A 21,209-nucleotide genomic window follows, 5' to 3' on the forward strand; every position below is an offset into this window, starting at 1 on the left:
ACTTTGTTTGAATTTCTCACTTCCTGTTCTTCCTCAGTAAGCTGTTCTGGCTGACTAAACACTGCTCGGATGATGGTGCAAAGCTTACGGAGGAGAAACAGGAATTGAGAAATTCAGACAAAGTAAAAAAACATTTAGGCCCGGATTCACGTAAATGTGCGTATCTTTGTGCGGGCGTAACGTATCCTATTTACGTTACGCCTCCGCAACTTTTACAGGCAAGTGCCGTATTCTCAAACGAAAGTTGCGGCGGCGTAGCGTAAATAGGCCGGCGTAAGCCCGCCTAATTCAAATGTGGTAGATGTGGGCGTGTGTTATGTAAATTTTATGTGACCCCACGTAAATGACGTTTTTTACGAACGGCGCATGCGCTGTCCGTAAAAGTATCCCAGTGCGCATGCTCCAAATTAACCCGCAAGAAGCGGGTTACATATTTACATATTTCTAGGCGTAAATCAGCATACACGCCCCTAGCGGCCAACGTAAATATGCAGTTAAGATCCGACAGCGTAAGAGACTTACGCCGGTCGGATCTAATACAAATCTATGGGTAACTGATTCTAAGAATCAGGCGCATAGATACGACGGCTCAGACTAAGAGATACGACGGCGTATCTGGAGATACGCCGTCATATCTCCTTTAAGAATCTGGGCCTTAGAAGGGAAATCGAACCAACAATGCACTAGCTTAAAGGAACCTATTTAGAAAATAAAAAATGAACCTTTACAACCCCTTTAATTTACCTGCTTTAAATTAAACATTTTTGCATTTTGAAAGTTATAGGTTTTTATACATCTGTTCCAAAATATCAGCAGTGACTATCTGGCTATGTAGGCCAAGGTCAACAAGGAAAAAAGCAGTTCCCTTGGTAAATGACTCATAGGTAGATTTAATTTGGATAGACATGATTTACTTCAAGCATTACAGTATAACCCCTTGTCACGGCCACCACAGACATACAATGTATACATATATATCTGTTCTATACGTTTACATGGCCATGTACCATGCTAACAGTAAAATCACCAGCACACCAAACTGAATTTTATATTGAGTCATGATTAAGGAAAAACAACAAGATTTAACTTTAATCCCACGATATGTATATGCACTGGCACATCATGTCAGACACGGGTACAATTTCTAATACCATACATACATGCCTTAAAAAAATTGTATAAACAAGATGCCCCTAATATATGATATGCTGAAATTACATTATATACGAATAGGCTAAAAATGATCATAAAGCTACTTTGTTTAATAGAATATACAACATGTCACCCCATATTGTTAAAGTGGAAAAATAATAATCACGGAACTAGTTTTACCAATAGACAGGGAAATTGTGCAAAGAATGTTGTGGAAGCAATGCATACAAACATTTAGCCTAGGTTCACACTGCTGCGAATTCAAAATCGCGGTAAAATGCGCGATTTTACCGGCTGCGATTTTGCCGCAATTTAATGTAAATCGCGTCCCGAAATCGCAAAAAGTAGTACAGGAACTACTTTTTGAAATCGTAGATGCGGCGTCGCACTGATTAGGACAGTGCCATTGCCGACAATTGCCGCCGATTTGAGATGCGATTTGACATGTCAAATCGCATCTCAAATCGTTCCAAATCGTACCCAGTGTGAACCAGGGCTCAAACTAAGTATTTCTGGAACAAAACAGGCTCAAAACATTTAACATCCACATTATGTTTTGGTGGGAGCCTATTATCCACAAGTGCATTGTAAGCCAATTTCCAAACAATAAGGCCCCTTTCACATTGAGGCGTTTTTCATGCGGTACAGCGCTAAAAATAGCGCTGCTATACCGCATGAAAAAACCTGCCCTGTAGTGTTCAATGTGAAAGCCCCGAAGGCTTTCACATTGAAGCGGTGCGCTAGCAGGAGCGCTCCAAAAGTCCTGCTAGACGCATCTTTACCGCGGTATAGGAGCGGTGTGTTCACCGCTCCTATACCGCGCCTTCCCATTGAAATCAATGGGAAAGCGCGGTAATACCGCGGTATTAACCCTCACCGCTAGCGCCCGAATATCGTGGTAAATACGCGGTAAATACGACGGTATAGCCGCGCTACAAATAGCGCGGCTATACCGTCAGCGCGGCTCCACGCCTCAATGTGAAAGAGGAATAAGCACATTGCTGAGAATTCTAAAAAGACAACAAAAATGTTCTGCTTTTTTTTGCTTCTCTGGCATCCAGTTCCTTGACATATCTCAGGTATCACTAAAATATTGGGCAACCTATACATTAAAAACAGTTTACATCACAAGTTTGTGACCATCTGTCTTGTAGCCAGGGCTGTCTTAATAGGAGGGCACACCTGGGAACTGCCCAGGGGCCCCAGCTGCATGGGGGGCCCCTGCACTTTCCCCAAAGCAGCTGGCCCTTGAGCCCATGCTCCCCTGAAATTGGGGGCTCCATGATGGCACTGAGAGTGATAGATGCAAAGGGGAGGCAGTCTGCCTCCTACCTACTTAATGTCTGTTTACCTGCACTGTCATCATTGCAGGGGCCCCAGAGCATTACTTTGCCCAGGGGCCCATGATGCTATTAAGACGGCCCTGCTTGTAGCCAGCACTGGATTTCCACTGGAGCGTCTAATTCCGCCTTTGACACCTAAAGCAATATCTTGTGTTAGGCGCACCGCTTTACATTACAATATTTTCCTGTTTTACAATATCATGGCGATATGTATAATATGATTATATTTTTAATTTGATGGAAATAATGGGGGGGGGATTTACTAAATGTGCGCTTTTCCAGTGCTTGGTAAATGAGGGGAAGCTGTAATGACTTCTACCATCCAATCATGTGTAAGCAAAAATACAAGTTGTTATTTATTTTCCTTGCGTTTGATTGGGCATTCTTTGCAAAGTGAAGCTTCATCTCATTTATTAAGCTCTGGAGCGACTGCACGTCCACAGCGCACAATCGATTTGCCTTTAGTAAATCCACCCCAATGTCTGCAACAACTACAGGTGGTCCCCGGGTTACAAACAAGATGGGGACTGTAGGTTTGTTTGCAAGTTGAATCTGTTTGTAAGTCGGAACAGGTAACTTTTTTAAGTGTAGCTCCAGCCCAAAAAACTATTTTTAAGCTTTTTGGATAGCATAGAGAAGGGTTAACACCCCTGTAATGTATGTTTTGATGTCTGTGCCCCTGTTCAGAAGACTTCACATCACTTTCTGTCCTAATAACAATGGGATTTTGAAAATGTTGGGTCGTTGTGGAAACAAGCCATGGTGATAAAGCTTCAAAGGAGACAGCTTCTTCCCCATAATAGCTCTTAAGCCCTGTACACACGATCGGATATCTGATGGAATCTAATCCGATGGATTTTTTCGTCGGATATCCATCCGATGAAGCTGACTTTCATCAGTCTTGCCTACACACCATCAGTCAAAAATCCGACCGTGCCAAAACGCGGTGACGTACAACACTAAGACGAGCCAAAAAGAAATAATGAAGTTCAATGCTTCCGAGCATGCGTCCACTTGATTCTGAGCATGCGTGGATTTTTGGCCGATGGAGTTCCACACAGACGATCAGATTTTTCGATCGTTTTTTTTATCCATAGGAAAAATGTAAAACATGTTCTATTTTCTTGCACCGATGGAAAAAAAACGATGGGGCCCACACAAGATCGGTTTGTCCGATGAAAACAGTCCATCGGTCTGTTTTCATCGGACAAACCGATTGTGTGTACAGGGCTTAACAGGTGTGAATTTCCCTTCCTAGGGGTAGATTTCCTCTCACTTCCTCTTGTCTCCCTCCATTTGTAAGTAGGAGTCGTTTGTAAGTCGAATGTTTGTAACTAGGGGACTGCCTGTATACAGGAAAAAGCTTCCTCTTTGTATCTGCTTTCTATAGTCATAGACCTTCTGTGCCTAATGCTAAATCAAGACCTGCATGTACCATATCCAGTACTCAAAACATCTTCTGATATTTTTGTACTTGCGTCTTATGCCTACAGGTCTTATTTATTTAATTGTTGTAAATTTGGCACTGGGTATTCCAAAATGACAGGCTATTATTCACACTGTAGAATTGGTCCCCAATTTCAATTTGCAGCTAATTGCCACTTGTCTTTTCCTATTTCCTGTGACAGTTCTTTTTCTACAATTGTCCCCGTCCCATTATCATTTAAGGGAAGATTCCTCTGTATAGGTATGTTTGGTCAACTCTATTTCACCATTCCTGGTTACCTTTGCTACAAGTGCCAAAATAAACAGAGATACGTTTGCTCCATCTTTCGTTAATTTTCAAATCAAAGGCTCCTTAAAAAAGTGTCAAAGCTGGGGAGCCTTTGAAGATATCGATATTTAAAGAACAATAATATGATGAATATTGGAGCCAACAAAGTTGCAGTAGAGAAAACAGTGAAATATAATCAGGGCTCATGAGATATACCATTTTAGGTACATTATATAAAACAATATTGTAATTAAAAAATTGTAGAGGTGAGGGTTCTGACCTATCTGGCAGTGAATTTATTTGATGCTTTATCGCTTGCAAATTCAAGGGTACATAGGGGTTAATCACAGGCCCTAGGGGTTGGGGGAGGGCTCTTCTGCATGGCTGACAAAACTCATGCACCCCGCTGGCTTCCTCATTGATTGGGATTAATTAAGATCCAGTCGTCTTTCCATTGCCCTTTGCTGGATTGTGCACCGTGTCCATAAGCATTAGCATCTATCTATTCCAGCTAGACAGGAGGAAAAACCTTACTTAACAGCTGGCTACGGGCGGCACAAATTAAACTGTATTATATCTAAATACATTGTCAACACGTATGGTGAAATAATTTCATGTGACAATTAACTATTGCTTTATCTAACTGTATATTAGATTTTAATGTTAACACCAGGAGACCTGATGGGTCAGTTCTTTCATTGCTCCGCTGTCTCATGCTTTCCATGGCAGGTCAGGTCTCACTCCTCCTGTTTCATTCATCACAATGTAAAATACATAAAAGTACCACAGGAAGAAGATTCTCCCACCTGGACTTAAAAACTTAGGTGAAGAACCAGGACACCTAAAGACTACATTTAGTTAATAAATGGTGTCAGGTGTGCTAAGTTATCTGCGGTTTTCTTATATCTTTTGGGATCTCCCTGTTAATAGTTTGTAGCTCTGTTCTCATCGGTATTGGAATTTTGGATACGCACCTGCCTTTGTGTTTTTTTTGTTGCAATAACCATGAATTAAAGAAAAAGAAAAATCCATTGGGGTGAGTGGGAGCACCGCACAGGAGGCAGTAGCAGGTGTGCTTCACAGAATCTGTGCAAAGAAATGTGCCACTGATTTCCCTGGAGACATAGGAAACCATTGATACTCCGGCGTATTTTAAAATTTGCCGCGTCGTATCTTAATTTGTGATTCACAAACAAGATACGACGGCTTTTGGCTAAGATCCGATAGGCATACGGCTTCGTATGCCTTCGGATCTTAGGCTGCAATACTTCGGCGGCCGCTGGGTGGAGTTTGCGTCGTTTTCCAGCGTCGGGTATGCAAATGAGCTTTTACGGCGATCCACGAAGGTTTTCGCGTTCATTACGTCGTCGCTAGTAATTTTTTCCCGTCACAAAGTTAAGCATGCTTTTACATGGCTTAACTTTAGACGAGCCATGTTAAAGTATGGCCGTCGTTCCCGCGTCGAATTTCAACATTTTTTTTTTCGTAAGACGTCGGGGAATACGAAAGTATGTTACGCACGTCGCCATTCAAAAAAATGACGTCACTTCGCGCAAAGCACGGCGGGAATTTCAAAACGGAGCATGCGCAGTATGTCCGGCGCAGGAGCGCGCCTAATTTAAATGGTACACGCCCCATTTGAATTAGGCGGTCTTGCGCCGGACGCCTTTACGCTACACCGCCGTAAGTTTACAGGCAAGTGCTTTGTGAATCAAGCACTTACGCTGAAAACTTGCGGAGGTGTAACGTAAACGGGATACGTTACGCCGCGGCAGATATCTGTGAATCTGGCCCTATATTGTCATCTTTGAAACCCATTGACCAGAATGCATTTGTTTGATTATGGCAAAGATATAGATTGCAAGGTCCTTTGGATGCAAGGACTGATGTGAATAGTTTAATGTTTATGTAAAGAGCCAATGATGGATATAAGAGAATAAAATAGTAACTGAGATCCAATAACTGACTTTTCACTCTTCATAGGTACTTTCCCTGGGGGCAGACGTATTGCCAGAATACAAGCTGCAGGCACCGCGGATTCACCGATGGACCATCCTCCATTACAGCCCTTTCAAAGCCGTGTGGGACTGGTTAATCCTGCTGCTGGTCATCTACACCGCTATATTTACCCCATATTCAGCAGCATTTTTGCTGAACAATCAGGAGGAGGAGAAAAACTGGGAGTGTGGCTACTCCTGCAACCCTCTTAACATTGTGGACCTAATAGTGGACATTATGTTCATTATAGACATTGTCATTAACTTCCGCACAACTTATGTCAACATAAATGATGAGGTGGTTAGCCACCCGGCCAAGATCGCCATCCATTACTTCAAAGGCTGGTTCCTTATAGATATGGTGGCAGCTATCCCCTTTGATCTGCTTATTTACAGGACAGGTTCAGATGAGGTGAGCTGACTTTTAATTTTAATGCGTCTTTTTTAATCTACAAAATGTACAATTTAAGACTTTTTTCTCACCATGCAAGACACATTAGACCCTAAACATGGAGGCTGGACCATGCACATTACTCAGCTGGGCATATCCTCAAATATATGTAAAGCCTGTAGGTGGGTAGACATTAGCCATTCAGTTGTACAAAAATTAGGTCCAAATGGTAATAGTGATGGGAATAGCATCTCTTGCAGGTAAACGTATTGATCAGGAGTCTGCATCCACTGAGAAAGGGACAATTTGTGTAATTGCAAGAATGTAACTTGGGGTGGAGAGGCAGCAGAGTGTATTGTCAGTGGAGCGTAGCGAGTTAGACAACAAGTGAAAAGAGTGGCAGAGACTGTGTGGAGGTGACACAGGTGATGATACATTCTGTCACTGTGGATATGCGGATTTCCCCTAGGTGAATGTTTCCCTATGTTTTGCAATTTACTTTTTAAAGCCCCTTTCAGACGTACGGACGAACGGTCCGTTTATTACAAGTCCGTTTACGGACTTTTAATGGTTCCCTACGGGATTGCAGACGTTAGCGGATGATGCATCCGCTAACGTCCGCAACCATCCGTGTCCGCAAAGATCCGCTTTTGCGGACGGAAGAAAACCCTATTTTTCTTCCGTCCGGCGGAACGGATCGGATGAATACGGACACACGGTCCGTATTCATCCAATTCCCCATAGGGGAGAGCGGAGGAGAGACAGGGCGGTCTCTGCACTGTGTGTGGGGACCGCCCTGTCCGCCGACAGCTCAGCGGGGATCCCCGCTGAGCTGACGGACACACACGGATCGGATCAATTACGGATCCGCTCCGTGTGAAAGAGGCCTTGGTATCTGGACTGTGTGCTGATGTTATATGATGTCACAGGGAGGAGGGGGAGGTATGAGGGTGGGAGGGATGATGCATTTTGTTTCACATGTTCGTATTGGTGGCTTTTTCTATATATGTAATGGTGTTGTACTGACTTTGTTATCACTTGCCTGACGAAGAGGTCCTATGCGGCCTCAAAACATTGCACCTCTTGTGATGTTTTCTGTGCATTAAAACTTTTTTGGACGTTATATACGATCCGTGGTGTGCTGGCGAATATGTTCATGTGGTTGATTGTTCCAGTACCCAGCTGGTGATTGCTTCAGCACCCATTTTTGTACTTTTGAGCACAGATGTTAAAGAATGCCATGGGAGTCACTAAATGACACAGGATGTTGTGGGGTGCACTGGAGTCACAGGGTCACAATATGATACTCGATGCTCTGGGATGCACTAGAGTCATGGGGCGCACAAGGGTGCACTAAATCACTAGATGACACCGGATGTTCTAGAGTGCCCTGGGAATTTTAGATTGCATTATATTGCTAAGTTAATTGGTTTCAACCAATTTTGGTTCTACAAGGTGTGTGCGTGACTGTAGAAGAAACATAAACAGTGGATGGTTACATGTTCCCTGCTAAGTAATGCAGAATTTATTGGTGCTATATGAATGTATAAAATAAACAGGTATATAACTTGTTAAGTAGAATAACCATAAATAAAAAGTATCTGCTTTTCAGTGAAAGCCCATGCATTCCATACTTGGGTAAAGAAAAAACGATGTCACATGAAGTGAGCAGGGTTTGTTTATGTAATGTACATGAAAAACAGATATAGATTATGTTTCTTAAAATAAAGAATTTCATGTCTTATATCTCTAAATCTCTCCTCTAGACAACCACTTTGATTGGCCTATTGAAGACAGCTCGGTTGCTGCGTTTGGTTCGAGTGGCCCGGAAACTGGATCGATATTCTGAATATGGTGCAGCTGTATTATTCCTCCTAATGTGCACCTTCGCCCTTATAGCTCACTGGCTGGCCTGCATCTGGTATGCCATTGGCAATGTGGAGCGTCAGTACATGGAACATAAGATTGGCTGGCTGGATAACCTAGCCATTCAGATCGGAAAGAATTACAATGACACTAATTCTAACTCGGGGCCCTGCATCAAGGACAAGTACGTGACAGCACTGTACTTCACCTTTAGCAGCCTGACCAGTGTTGGATTTGGTAATGTCTCCCCAAACACCAACTCAGAGAAGATCTTCTCCATTTGTGTCATGCTGATTGGATGTAAGTACATTGTACAAATAGTTCAGCCTCTTTATAAATAAAAACAAAATCAAAAGACATTGGGAAGAAAAAGTAAATAGTACACTAGATCTATATTCTCTTAGTAAATAACAGAAGGGGGCTGGCTAGGGTGCCCACGTGTCCCGGATTGCCCGGGACTGTCCCGCAATTGACATGTCTGTCCCGGGTCCCGGGCACCTCCTTTCCGGGACAATACAGTGTCCCGGAATTAAATAGATGCCACAACCACCCCCTACTTACTAGTAACTACATTTCTGAAACTGGTTGCTAGGGCCGGCGCTGCCTGGCGTCTTGCAACCAGTGACAATTTACTCTCCGATCATGAGACTGGTAGCAAGGCCTGTGCCTAGTGCAGCTCTGCTGTCCCCACCCACCTCTGCACCTCCTCCTTCTCCGGCACCAAGTGGCAAGCAGCAGGGACTGGTGTGATCTTCACTCTCCAGATAGTGACGCCACTCCTTTCCTTCAATGCACGTGGCTCATGCAGAGGGAGTGACAGCAGCACTGTATCTAGTGGAAAGTGGCACATTCACCTGACAAATAACCCGCCGCCAAATTCCCCATCAACCCTGAGACTACATTCCCCCCACCCTCATCTTTTTTGGGGGAAGGTGAGAGAGGGTGTGTGTCCCTGAATGGCAGTTTGGAAATGTGGTCACCCTAGGGCTGGCTCACTCTTGTGTTTTCATGCATTTTGCTGTATTTTCCATTGCAGGCAATGCGCATGGTATGGAACAAAATCCATTATTTCATTAGATGTTCATACTAACATATGTAAAGTATGTTGCAAAAGTCCCCTGTGTTGCAGTCAGCTAAATAGGGTCCATCAAAAGCTCTTAACAATGCATTTGAGATTTCATGGCAACAGTAACCCACATTGCCATGCATTTTCAGAGGCACAGTGATACATTTTTGAAGGATCCCATTCATCTGACTTGTGTGTACTTGCAGAAGAATCTGGTGGGAAGTTGTTTAAGCTATGTATCAGGTCAGAAGTAACATCAGTGCTCAAAGATGGACATAAGAACGTCTGCACAGTCCTAGTGTTAGGACAACGTAAGCAATGATTGTTCACTTTTTAAATAAATAGGCCTATAAACTCTTAACACAGGGCTGAAAAAGGCCTTGAGGAGGAGGAGTACATCTCACCATACCCACAATAAAACATGCTGAGGAATGTGCTGGAACTTTCTGTACTAATAGGAATATGTAGGCTGCCATTGCTGACCTATTCTTATGAAAATGCTAGTTGCTAGCTTGTCATGTTGACCCTAAGGCTGGCCATAGATGGTTCATTTTTATTTATTTTTAATTAGCTAGTGGGCTGATTGAAAAACAAAAAAAATGAATGAATTCACCCATCAACACAAGCAAGGTGAATGGAGGAATCCTCCCTTCTCTGCCATTGTACTCTGACAGCTGTACTCTACAGCCAGCTGATCCACAAAAGTTTTCCAACACGTCTTCACTAGAAGTCGTTTGTTAGTCCTTACTGAACCAGATGAATTTCGATCCATCTATGGCCAGCATGAAGATTCATTACTTCACCTGATGCACACTGGGAATAAAAAATGCTGCTTATACCGGTATTTGCCGTTTTTCCTTTAGCCTGTAGAAGCAACTTTACATTAGCCTATGTGTCCATGCACATTTGGGCATTTACAAGCATATTTGTAGAGTGACGTTTACAGACTATAAAAAAAAAAAACATCACAATTGTTTTTTTTTAAAGGAGTGTGCAGGCAGAAAAAAAAAAAAAAAACATGTGACAAGCCTAAATGTGGCATTTAAGGCCCAGATTCTCGTAGGAGTTACGCCGGCGTATCTCCAGATACGCCGTCGTAACTCTGAGTTTGAGGCGTCGTATCTATGCGCCTGATTCTTAGGGCCCGTACACATGGCCGAGAAACTCGACGAGCAAAACACATAGTTTTGCTCGTCGAGTTCCTTGTGAAGCCGCCGAGGATCTCGGCGAGCCAAGTTTCCCCGTTGACTAACGAGGAAATAGAGAACATGTTCTCTATTTGGCACGACGAGATTCTCGTCGGTTTCCTCGGCCGAAAGTGTACACACGGCCGGGTTTCTCGGGCGAATACGGCTCCGATCGAGTTTCTGGCTGAATTCTGCGTGTGAAGTCGTGTGTACGGGGCCTCAGAATCAGTTACGCATAGATTTTTCTTAGATCCGACCGGCGTAAGTTGCATATTTACGCTGGTCGCTAGGTGGCGCTTCCGTAGATTTACACGTCGAATATGGTAATGAGCTAGATACGGCGATTCTCAAAACGTACGTGCGGCTGGCGCTTTTTTTTACGTCGTTTACGTTAGGCATTTTTGAATGTAAAGTTACCCCTGCTCTATGAGGCGTAGATGAGGCGTAAAATGTTAGGTATGGTTGAATTCTTCACGTTTTACGTCGTTTTCGTAAGTCGTCCGTGAATAGGGCTGGACGTAAGTTACGGTCACGTCGACTAGGCATTGAGCGGGCGCAATTTAATTAGAAAATTCTATGTGATAATGAGCATGCGCGCGCATGCGCCGTTCGAAAAAAGCGTGAATTAAGTGGGGTCAAGATTAATTTCCATAAAACACGCCCACAACTTCCACATTTATATTAGGCGGGCTTACCCCGGCCCAGTTACACTACGCCGGCGTAACTTAAAGCGCAAGTTCTTTGAGAATACGGGACATGCCGCTCTAAGTTACGGCGGCGTAGTGTTCTGAGCATATCGAAGTGTACTTTTTTTTCTAGTATTTTGGGGGAAAATACTTAGAAATGCAAACATGTGTAAATGAGCCTAGATGGGTGTCCAATATGCTTCATAGGAGCATTTTTTTATGCTGCTTTTTCTGCCAGCGGTTCTGGTATTTTTTCTGATTCCTAATGTGCATGGACCCCTAGACCTCAGACAAATATCTAGATGGAGTTCTGACTTTGCTGTGACTTCATGCTTCTTTCTGGTCAGTGACACGGAAAGTACTAAAGCTAGACAGCTATCATTCCCAGAGGAAGGTCTGCAAAGGCAGCCTAGACATTATTCTCAATACAGTTTTCCTTTTCAGATGTAAATGGAAGGGGTTGAGAGTCATTTTTACTCTCTTCAGGATAGCTGTATCTCCTTACTGTAAGCATAAAGGAGACCTACCTGAGCGTATATATAGATACACTTGTAGGTTTGAGCCACCATGCCAGGCTCATGCAGCTGTATTATAATATGAATTAACAGCTAGTTAGAAATCCAACACCAAAGGATCCAAATGTGTGAATATTTTTATTCTCTAAAAACAGTTTAATTCAGCACATAGTGAGAGCATTTAAATACTACAATCACGTCAATCTCAAAGATTCGGCATTATTTTAATTATTATAATTTAAATTATACATAAAACTACCAGATGATAGCTACAGTGGGGGAAAATAATTATTTGATCCCCTGCAGATTTTGTAAGTTTGCCCACTTATAAAGAAATGAAGGGTTTATAATATTTATCATAGGTGTATTTTAAGTGATAGAAACAAAATATCAACCAAAAATCCAGAAAAAAAAAAACACAATAAAAATTGTTATAAATTGAGTTGCAGTTCAGTGAGTAAAATAAGTATTTGATCCCCTACCAACCAACAATAATTCTGGCTCCCACAGACTGGCTACAGTATGTGATCGCGTGGTACACAGATTAGTCCTGTCAATTTAAGAAGGTGCTCCTAATGACAACGCCTTATGTGTATAAAAGACACCTGTCCACAGAGTCTCTTTCTTCTATTCAAAACTCACCATCATGGGCAAGACCAAAAAGATGTCAAAGAAAGTCAGGGACAAGACTGTAGACCTGCACAAGGCTGGAATGGGCTACAAGACCATCAGCAAGAAGCTTTGTGAGAAATGGAAGAACTACAAAATAACCATCAATCGCCCTCGGTCTGGAGCTCCATGCAAGATTTCATCTCATGGGGTGAGGATGATCATGAGAAAAGTGAGGGATCAGCCCGGAAGTACATGGGAGGAGCTTGTGAATAATCTCAAGGCAGTTGGGACCACATTCACCAAACAAACCATTGGTAACACAATACGCCGCCATTGATTGAAATCCTGCAGCGCCTGCAAGGTCCCCCTCCTCAAGAAGACACATGTACAGGCCCGTCTAAAGTTTGCCAATGAACATCTAAGGCCTCGTACACACGACCGAGAAACTCGACGGGCGAAACACATCGTTTTGCTCGTCGAGTTCCTTGTGAAGCCGTCGAGAAATTAGACAAGCCAATTTTCTCCATCCCCGTCAAGGAAATAGAGAACATGCTCTCTTTTTGGCTCGTCGAGTTTCTCGACAGTTTCCTCAACGAAAATGTACACACGACCAGTTTCCTCGGCAAAAAAATATCTCCCAGCAAGTTTCTTGCTGGTTTTTGCCGAGAAACTTGGTCGTGTGTACAAGGCCTAAATGATTCAAAGAGGGATTGGGAGAAAGTGCTGTGGTCAGATGAGACCAAAATTTAGCCCATTGGCATATACTCGACTCGCATGTTTGGAGGAAGGAAAATGCTGAATATGACCCTAAGAACACCATCCTTACAGTCAAGCATGAAGGTGGAAACATTATGCTTTTGGAAGCCTTCTTCCCTCAACCAGAACACCGAAGATGGGTCGTGGATGGGCCTTCCAGCATGACAATGACCCAAAACATACCGCTAAGGCAACAAAGGAGTAGCTCAAGAAGAAGCACATTAAGGCCATAGAGTGGCTTTGCCAGTCTCCAGACCTTAATCCTATAGAAAATGTATGGAGGGAGTTGAAACTTTGAGTTGCCAAAGCGACAGCCAAGAAATCTTAAGGATTTAGAGAAGATCTATAAAAGAGAGTGGACCAAAATCCCTCTTGAGATGTGTGCAAACCTGGTAACCAACTACAACAAATGTCTCCACTCCACCAAGTACTAAGGCCACGTACACACGACCGAGGAACTCGATGGGCGAAACACATCGTTTTCCTCGTCGAGTTCCTTGTCAGGCTGTCGAGGAACTCGACAAGGCAAGTTTCTCCACTCCCGTCGAGGAAATAGAGAACATGCTCTCTTTTTGGCTCGTCGAGTTTCTTGACAGTTTCCTCGATGAAAATGTACACACGACCGGTTTCCTCTGCAAAAAAATTTCTCCCAGCAAGTTTCTTGCTGGTTTTTGCCGAGAAACTCGGTCGTGTGTACGAGGCCTAAGTCGTGTTTAGCTTGGGAATCCAATACTTCTTTTTCTCACTGAACTGCAACCTAATTTATAACATTTGTATCATGTGTTTTTTTCAGGATTTTTGGTTGATATACTGTCTATATCATTTAAATAGCCCCTATGATAAAAATTATAGACCCTTAATTTCTTTGTAAGTGGGCAAACTTACAAAATCTGCAGGTGATCAAATAATTATTTTGCCCACTGTATACATTTCCATTTGTGTATTACATACACAAATTTCCTCATTATTCTTTGATAGGAAGCTTTACTCGTGATTCAGGTTAATGTGACTTTTGTATGTAACATCTACCATGCCACATTCAATGGGAAACCTAATTTCCTGCAGCTATTGAAGGCTGAGGTTTACATTCTCAATAGTGCTGTAATCTGGGACTTGGCCAAGTAAATTAGGCCCCAGGTCCCTGCCGGTCAATAAAGGTTGAAGCACTTAAAATTTCCACTTAGCAGACGCTGCCATATTAGCTGCAATCTATGAGTCCTGCAGACAATGGTGATATGTTAGCTTTCTTAGTTAAAAAAAAAAATTACATTTAAAGTATGACTAAAGGCAAAAAAATATATTTCTTTTTACATTTTGGATAAAGTGGAGAGGGTTTAGGACACACGTCAGGTTTTTATTGCTGTCTGTGCCCCCATTAGGGAGATTCACCCTCTCTATTTTTCCCGTTTACCATTATAATTGAAAGTGAAAGTATAGGAAAATACCAAATTTTGGGTTGTCCCCAAAAAAGTGAAGAAAGGAAACATTCTTATGGGGTCACTAGTTCTGGTGATGACCTGGAGGCCTCCAAGGAATTCCCCTAATTTGCAGAGATTTGAAGGGAAATCTTCACAATGGGACAGAGGTGGCACACAAAAAAAAAACTGGCAGGGGTTATACTTATGGTTCTACTTTAAAGTAGTAATAAATCCACCGTGTTTTAGCTTAACACACTGAGCACAACAAAGTAAACATTCTCCAATAATGTTTTTTTTTTAAAACCTCCTACCCCAGCACTTGCAGTTTAACCCCCTTGGCGGTATTCCCAAGTCTGACTCGGGGTAAGATTTCAATACCAAAAGCGGTATCCCCGAGCCAGACTCGGGGCCGCCTCACAGCATCCACAGGGACAAGTTTCTTACCTTGTCCCTGGATCCTGCGATGCATCCCCGCTGTGTGAGCAAGCGGCGTCCTCGCTCGATTCACACAGTGCCTCTGTGTGCCGCCGATCTCCGTTCCCTGCGGCGTTACGATGCACGGGGGCGGAGAATGGCTCCAAATTCAAAAAAGTAAATAAACACAATACATACAGTATACTGTAATCTTACAGATTACAGTACTGTATGTACAAAATACACACCCCCCTTGTCCCTAGTGGTCTGCCCAGTGTTCTGCATGTACTTTTATCAAATAAAAACTGTTCTTTCTGCCTGCAAACTGTAGATTGTCCATAGCAACCAAAAGTGTCCCTTTATGTCAAAAGTGATTTTAGAGCAGCTAGAAAACAGCGATAATAAATTATAATCACTTGCAAAATTGTGCGATAGCGATTTGTGGGGAAATTCGTCATAAAAAAAATAAAAGTAATGACAGCGACAATTCTGCAACTGAGCAAATTTCAGTGTTTTTGATTTGATTACATTATTGAATAATTTTTATTATAATTACATTATTATTTGTTATAATTATTTATAGTTATTTATTATATTATAATTTATGATTTTGTGTTTCAAACTTTATCATACCTGGGATGTCTACTAGACTCTTGTTTGGACAGATTTAAGTGAGTTATTCCTAAGAATTACAGGCCTACAATGTAAAACGCCAAATTTCCATGCAAAATAATTGTAGCGCTTTTGGTACAAAATTCCAGACATAATCATACCGCCATGGAGGTTAAACCTTTCATTGTTGTTGGCTCCAGTCTTCACAAGAAAGAGTTAAGTGTGGACAGTCTCCAGCCAGTCTGTTAGTTTAGAGAAAGAAGGGGGTAGGAAGAGGGATCAGAGGAGTGTCTTGCCACTCTAGGCTACAGGTGTTACAGTGTGTTTCTATTGATCCACACAACATGGGAAGACATCCTTCGAATCCCTACATGCAAGGGTTACTCCATAGGATACTGCAAGAGAAAGGAGCAACCCTGAAACAAGAAACCTGGGGCAGTGGTCATGGCTCCAGCTTAAAGGGATTGTAAAGGCTCATGTTTTTTCACCTTAATGCATCATATGGGATCACACAATATATATATATATATATATATATATAAAGTAAAAACTGCTATAGGGTGGTCGGCAAGCAATTAAGGTGATTGACAATAGCTTTCACTTTGTTCCTTTGTTCACATTGTAAAGAAATCTAGAGGAGGTTCTGCCAATCACAGGCTGTGTCATGCCCCTCCAGCCTTTGTCTATGGTGTGTATGTGTTGGTTCTACTTTGGAGGTGAAGCCTCAATCAATTACCATCTTATATCCTGCCTCCATAGTGTAGCAGTACAAGGAGATGGAGGAGGAGTAAAGGGACTGTCATTTACCACTGTGTATAAACCCACGTGTGTGACTTTTACGTCACATGGGCTGCACAGATATGAAAAAGGAGAGAATGAACAGCATTAAAGGGAACTGAAACTGGAGCATGCTCAGTAGATGTGACAATGGCTGGTCTACACAATCTTAGGCTGCAGCAGAGTCACAGACAAGGAGGGAGGGACAGAGAACACCAGGATAAACCAATTTTTTTTTTAAATCTACAGGAAATTAATGCTTTAGTGGCAAAGTAAATGTGAGCACAATGTAATATAGCGTGTACTGAGTTTATATTAATTTGGATGTAATGACACTTTAATAGGAGGCATAAGAAGCAGTTTATTTGAGTCAATATTTTGGGTCTAGTATGGAGCTTGAGTAATGACTGGAAGGTTCATGAAGTTACCCTCTTCTTCCTTGGCACCATACAGAGTACCACTTTACATATCTTTTAAAAGGAAAGAGAACATATTGAGTAGTCTGTATGTATGCTTTTCAAGAACTTCAAAAATGCTTACAATTCATTTTCAAACACAATGAAATGCATTGTCCACAACAAATTCTAATAGGAAACAAGGATGTCAAAGGTTGTTTTTTTTTTTTTGTATTATGGTCAGTTCTAGCAGCAGGGCATGTGACTATGAGTTACATATACTACCTAAAGTATACGAACTCAAGAAAAGGAAATTACTTTCTCCAAAAGAAGGACTCACTTGATTCCTTGCATTCTTTAAACAGCAATAATAAAAGGAAGCTGAAATCTGACTGGTTAGTACCCAGACACCTTTCCCTTCCAGTTTTTGTATGAACACCATCAGTGAGGTGTTAATGTAATATTTCAGCCAGTGTGTGAGGTTGTTTGCACATGATTTTAGTTTCTGGGTATTTTATCTCTTTGTATTTGTCTCTTTTAGCTCTAATGTATGCCAGTATCTTTGGCAATGTGTCTGCCATAATCCAGCGCCTGTACTCTGGCACTGCACGTTACCACACTCAGATGCTGCGTGTCAAGGAGTTCATCCGCTTCCATCAAATCCCCAACCCGTTAAGGCAGCGCCTTGAAGAGTATTTCCAGCATGCCTGGTCCTACACCAACGGCATTGACATGAATGCGGTGAGTGCGCTGCTTTGCTAGCTGGTATACTAGCATCCATCCATCTGCTAGACAAAAATGCCCATAAATTCTTGTTTTAATGTGTAGTCCACCCAAAAATGTTATGGCTACATTTGATGGCAAGCGGAAACATCACACTGGTATATTATGTCTTTTAATATATAACTTGCATCTGTTCATATCATCTGTTTTTGGTGGAGTGGCTCTTTAATATCTTAATACTGCCAGACAGAAACCACCTTAGTCCAGGTTTTTATAGTTTTTCATAGAATCATAGGGCCAAATCCTCAGCCAGGCGGCGTAACTTAACTTTCAGCAGTTAAGTTACACTGACTTAAAGTTTTTACCTAAGTGCCTGATCCTCAAAGCACTTACGTAAAAATTTCAAGCAGTGTAAGTTAAGTGCCGCCGTCGTAAGGCGTTCCTCCTCTCCGGGGGGCGTTTACAATTTAAATGAGGCGCGCTCCCGCGCCGGCCGTACTGCGCATGCGTGTGACGTCATTTTCCCGACGTGCATCGCGCGAACGTAATTGACGCCGGGCGGCTTTGTGGATTGCGACGGGACACTAAAGTTACGACGGGTGAAAAAAAGACGCGCCGGGAAAACAAATAATTATAAAAAAAAATGACAGCGTCGCTCGGCATGCATTCCTGAGGGAGAACTCCATGCCAATTTTCAATGAAAAAAACGGCATGGGTTCCCCCTCAGGAGCATACCAGGCCCTTAGGTCTGGTATGGGTTGTAAGGAGACCCCCCTCCGCCGCAAAATTGACGTAGGGGGTCCCCCTACAATCCATACCAGACCCGTATCCAAAGCACGCTACCCGGCCAGCCAGGAAGGGAGTGGGGACGAGCGAGCGCCCCCCCCCTCCTGAGCCGTGCCAGGCCGCATGCCCTCAACATGGGGGGGTTGGGTGCTCTGGGGCAGGGGGGCGCACTGCGGGCCCCCCCACCCCAGAGCACCCTGTCCCCATGTTGATGAGGACAGGACCTCTTCCCGACAACCCTTGCCATTGGTTGTCGGGGTATGCGGGCGGGGGCTTATCGGAATCTGGGAGTCCCCTTTAATAAGGGGGCCCCCAGATACCGGCCCCCCACCCTAAGTGAATGGATATGGGGTACATCGTACCCCTATCCATTCACCTGTAGGCAAAAAGTAAAAGTTAATAAACACACAACACAAGGCTTTTTAAAATATTTTATTATTCTGCTCCGGACGCCCCCCCTGTCTTCGTTATTAGCTCAATTACCAGGGGGGGCTTCTTCTTCCACTCTCCGGGGGTCTTCTCCGCTCTCCGGGGGGGGTTTCTTCTTCCGCTCTCCGGGGGGGGCTTCTCCGGACTCCGGGGGGCTTCTTCCATCTTCTCCCCTCTTCCGCTCTTGACTCGGCGAACCCCGATTCTTCTGCAGCTCTCCGGTGCCTTCTTCTTCAGCGCTGGCTGCCTGCTATGTTTGTGTGTTAGCTCGATTTCAAACAGGCAGCCGGCGCGGTCTTCTGTGACGCCAGGGTCTTCTGGTCTTCTGTTCTTCCGATGTTGCCTCGTCGCCTGTTGTCGCTGTAATGATGGAAGCGCGCCTTGCATCACATTTATATAGGTATCACCGTCCCATCTTGCTCCGGTAGGTACCCACGTGGTGGGTGCACGTGGGTAGGCACCCACCACGTGGGTACCTGCCGGAGCATGATGGGACGGCGATGCCTATATAAATGTGATGCAAGGCGCGCTTCCATCATTACAGCGACAACAGGCGACGAGGCAACATAGGAAGAACAGAAGACCAGAAGACCCTGACGTCACAGAAGACCGCGCTGGCTGCCTGTTTGAAATCGAGCTAACACACAAACATAGCAGGCAGCCAGCGCTGAAGAAGAAGGCACCGGAGAGCTGCAGAAGAACCGGGGTTCGCCGAGTCAAGAGCGGAAGAGGGGAGAAGATGGAAGAAGCCCCCCGGAGTCCGGAGAAGCCCCCCCCGGAGAGCGGAAGAAGAAACCCCCCCCCGGAGAGCGGAGAAGACCCCCGGAGAGTGGAAGAAGAAGCCCCCCCTGGTAATTGAGCTAATAACGAAGACAGGGGGGGCGTCCGGAGCAGAATAATAAAATATTTTAAAAAGCCTTGTGTTGTGTGTTTATTAACTTTTACTTTTTGCCTACAGGTGAATGGATAGGGGTACGATGTACCCCATATCCATTCACTTAGGGTGGGGGGCCGGTATCTGGGGGCCCCCTTATTAAAGGGGACTCCCAGATTCCGATAAGCCCCCGCCCGCATACCCCGACAACCAATGGCAAGGGTTGTCGGGAAGAGGTCCTGTCCTCATCAACATGGGGACAGGGTGCTCTGGGGTGGGGGGGCCCGCAGTGCGCCCCCCTGCCCCAGAGCACCCAACCCCCCCATGTTGAGGGCATGCGGCCTGGCACGGCTCAGGAGGGGGGGGGGGGCGCTCGCTCGTCCCCACTCCCTTCCTGGCTGGCCGGGTAGCGTGCTTTGGATACGGGTCTGGTATGGATTGTAGGGGGACCCCCTACGTCAATTTTGCGGCGGAGGGGGGTCTCCTTACAACCCATAACAGACCTAAGGGCCTGGTATGCTCCTGAGGGGGAACCCATGCCGTTTTTTTCATTGAAAATTGGCATGGAGTTCTCCCTCGGGAATGCATACCAAATGCCGTCGCTTGAATGGGCCTTTACAAGGTGTGACTAACTTTACACCTTGTAAAAGCAGCCCTAGTTTTACACCAGGCAAACTAACACTTACGGCGAAAAAACTAGGTACAAAAGCTTTGAGGATCGCCCTAAGTGCTAATTTGCATACTAACAGAGGCATTTCGACTCGAAATGCCCCCAGTGGCGGATGCGGTACTGCATCCTAAGATCCGGCAGTGTAAGTCCCTTACAGATGTCGGATCTTCTGCCTAACTTAGGAAAACTGCTTCTGAGGATCAGTTCCAAAGTTAGAACCAGAGATACGACGGCTTACGCCGGAGTATCTCTTTTGTGGATTTGCCCCATATTGTACAAAATGCACAAAACTGCAAATGACATGCCAAGGGCTACCAATCAATTGTTCTTTCTTAAACTAAACGAGAAAGCTTTACTGTATATTTGATGGGTCGCTGGAGGTTACTACTCACATTCACTGCTATTAAAAATAACTTGTCATGAGAGAAATATGTATGCTTCCACCACAGTCCTGAGAATGAAAGTTCCCTGGCTGCCATGCCAATGATTTTCCTTTAGTGCTTTGGGTCACTGACCTGAAACAAGGATTGAGGTTACAAACTTTTCTATGACTTTTTTCTGCGTACTCTGGCCCAGATTCTCAAAAGGAGTTACGCCGGCGTATCTCTGAGTGTGAAGCGTCGTATCTATGCGCCTGATTCTTAGAATCAGTTACGCATAGATTTGTATTAGATCCGACCGGCGTAAGTCTCTTACGCCGTCGTATCTAACTTGCATATTTACGCTGGCCGCTAGGTGGCGCTTCCGTCGATTTACGCGTCGAATATGGTAATGAGCTAGATACGCCGATCCGCAAACGTATGTGCGCCCGGCGCATTTTTTTACG

At 44.0% G+C, this 21,209-nt stretch overlaps 1 protein-coding gene and 1 long non-coding RNA gene across 3 annotated transcripts in view; one reads left to right on the forward strand and one right to left on the reverse strand.

The window, feature by feature from the left end:
* The window catches only part of KCNH6 (potassium voltage-gated channel subfamily H member 6), a 231,965-nt gene that overhangs the window by 169,130 nt on the left and 41,626 nt on the right, over positions 1-21,209 (forward strand). For both annotated transcript variants that reach the window (XM_040330701.1, XM_040330702.1), the window contains exons 5-7: positions 6,193-6,618; positions 8,364-8,763; positions 17,443-17,642. In XM_040330701.1, the coding sequence (XP_040186635.1) occupies positions 6,193-6,618; positions 8,364-8,763; positions 17,443-17,642 (1,026 nt within the window). The remainder of the gene's footprint in view (positions 1-6,192; positions 6,619-8,363; positions 8,764-17,442; positions 17,643-21,209) is intronic.
* Positions 1-21,209, reverse strand: part of LOC120918857 — a 94,848-nt gene that overhangs the window by 9,285 nt on the left and 64,354 nt on the right. The gene's annotated exons all lie outside the window — the stretch shown is intronic.

Source organism: Rana temporaria, chromosome 12 (genome assembly GCF_905171775.1).
Source record: "Rana temporaria chromosome 12, aRanTem1.1, whole genome shotgun sequence".
NCBI classification, from domain to species: domain Eukaryota; kingdom Metazoa; phylum Chordata; class Amphibia; order Anura; family Ranidae; genus Rana; species Rana temporaria.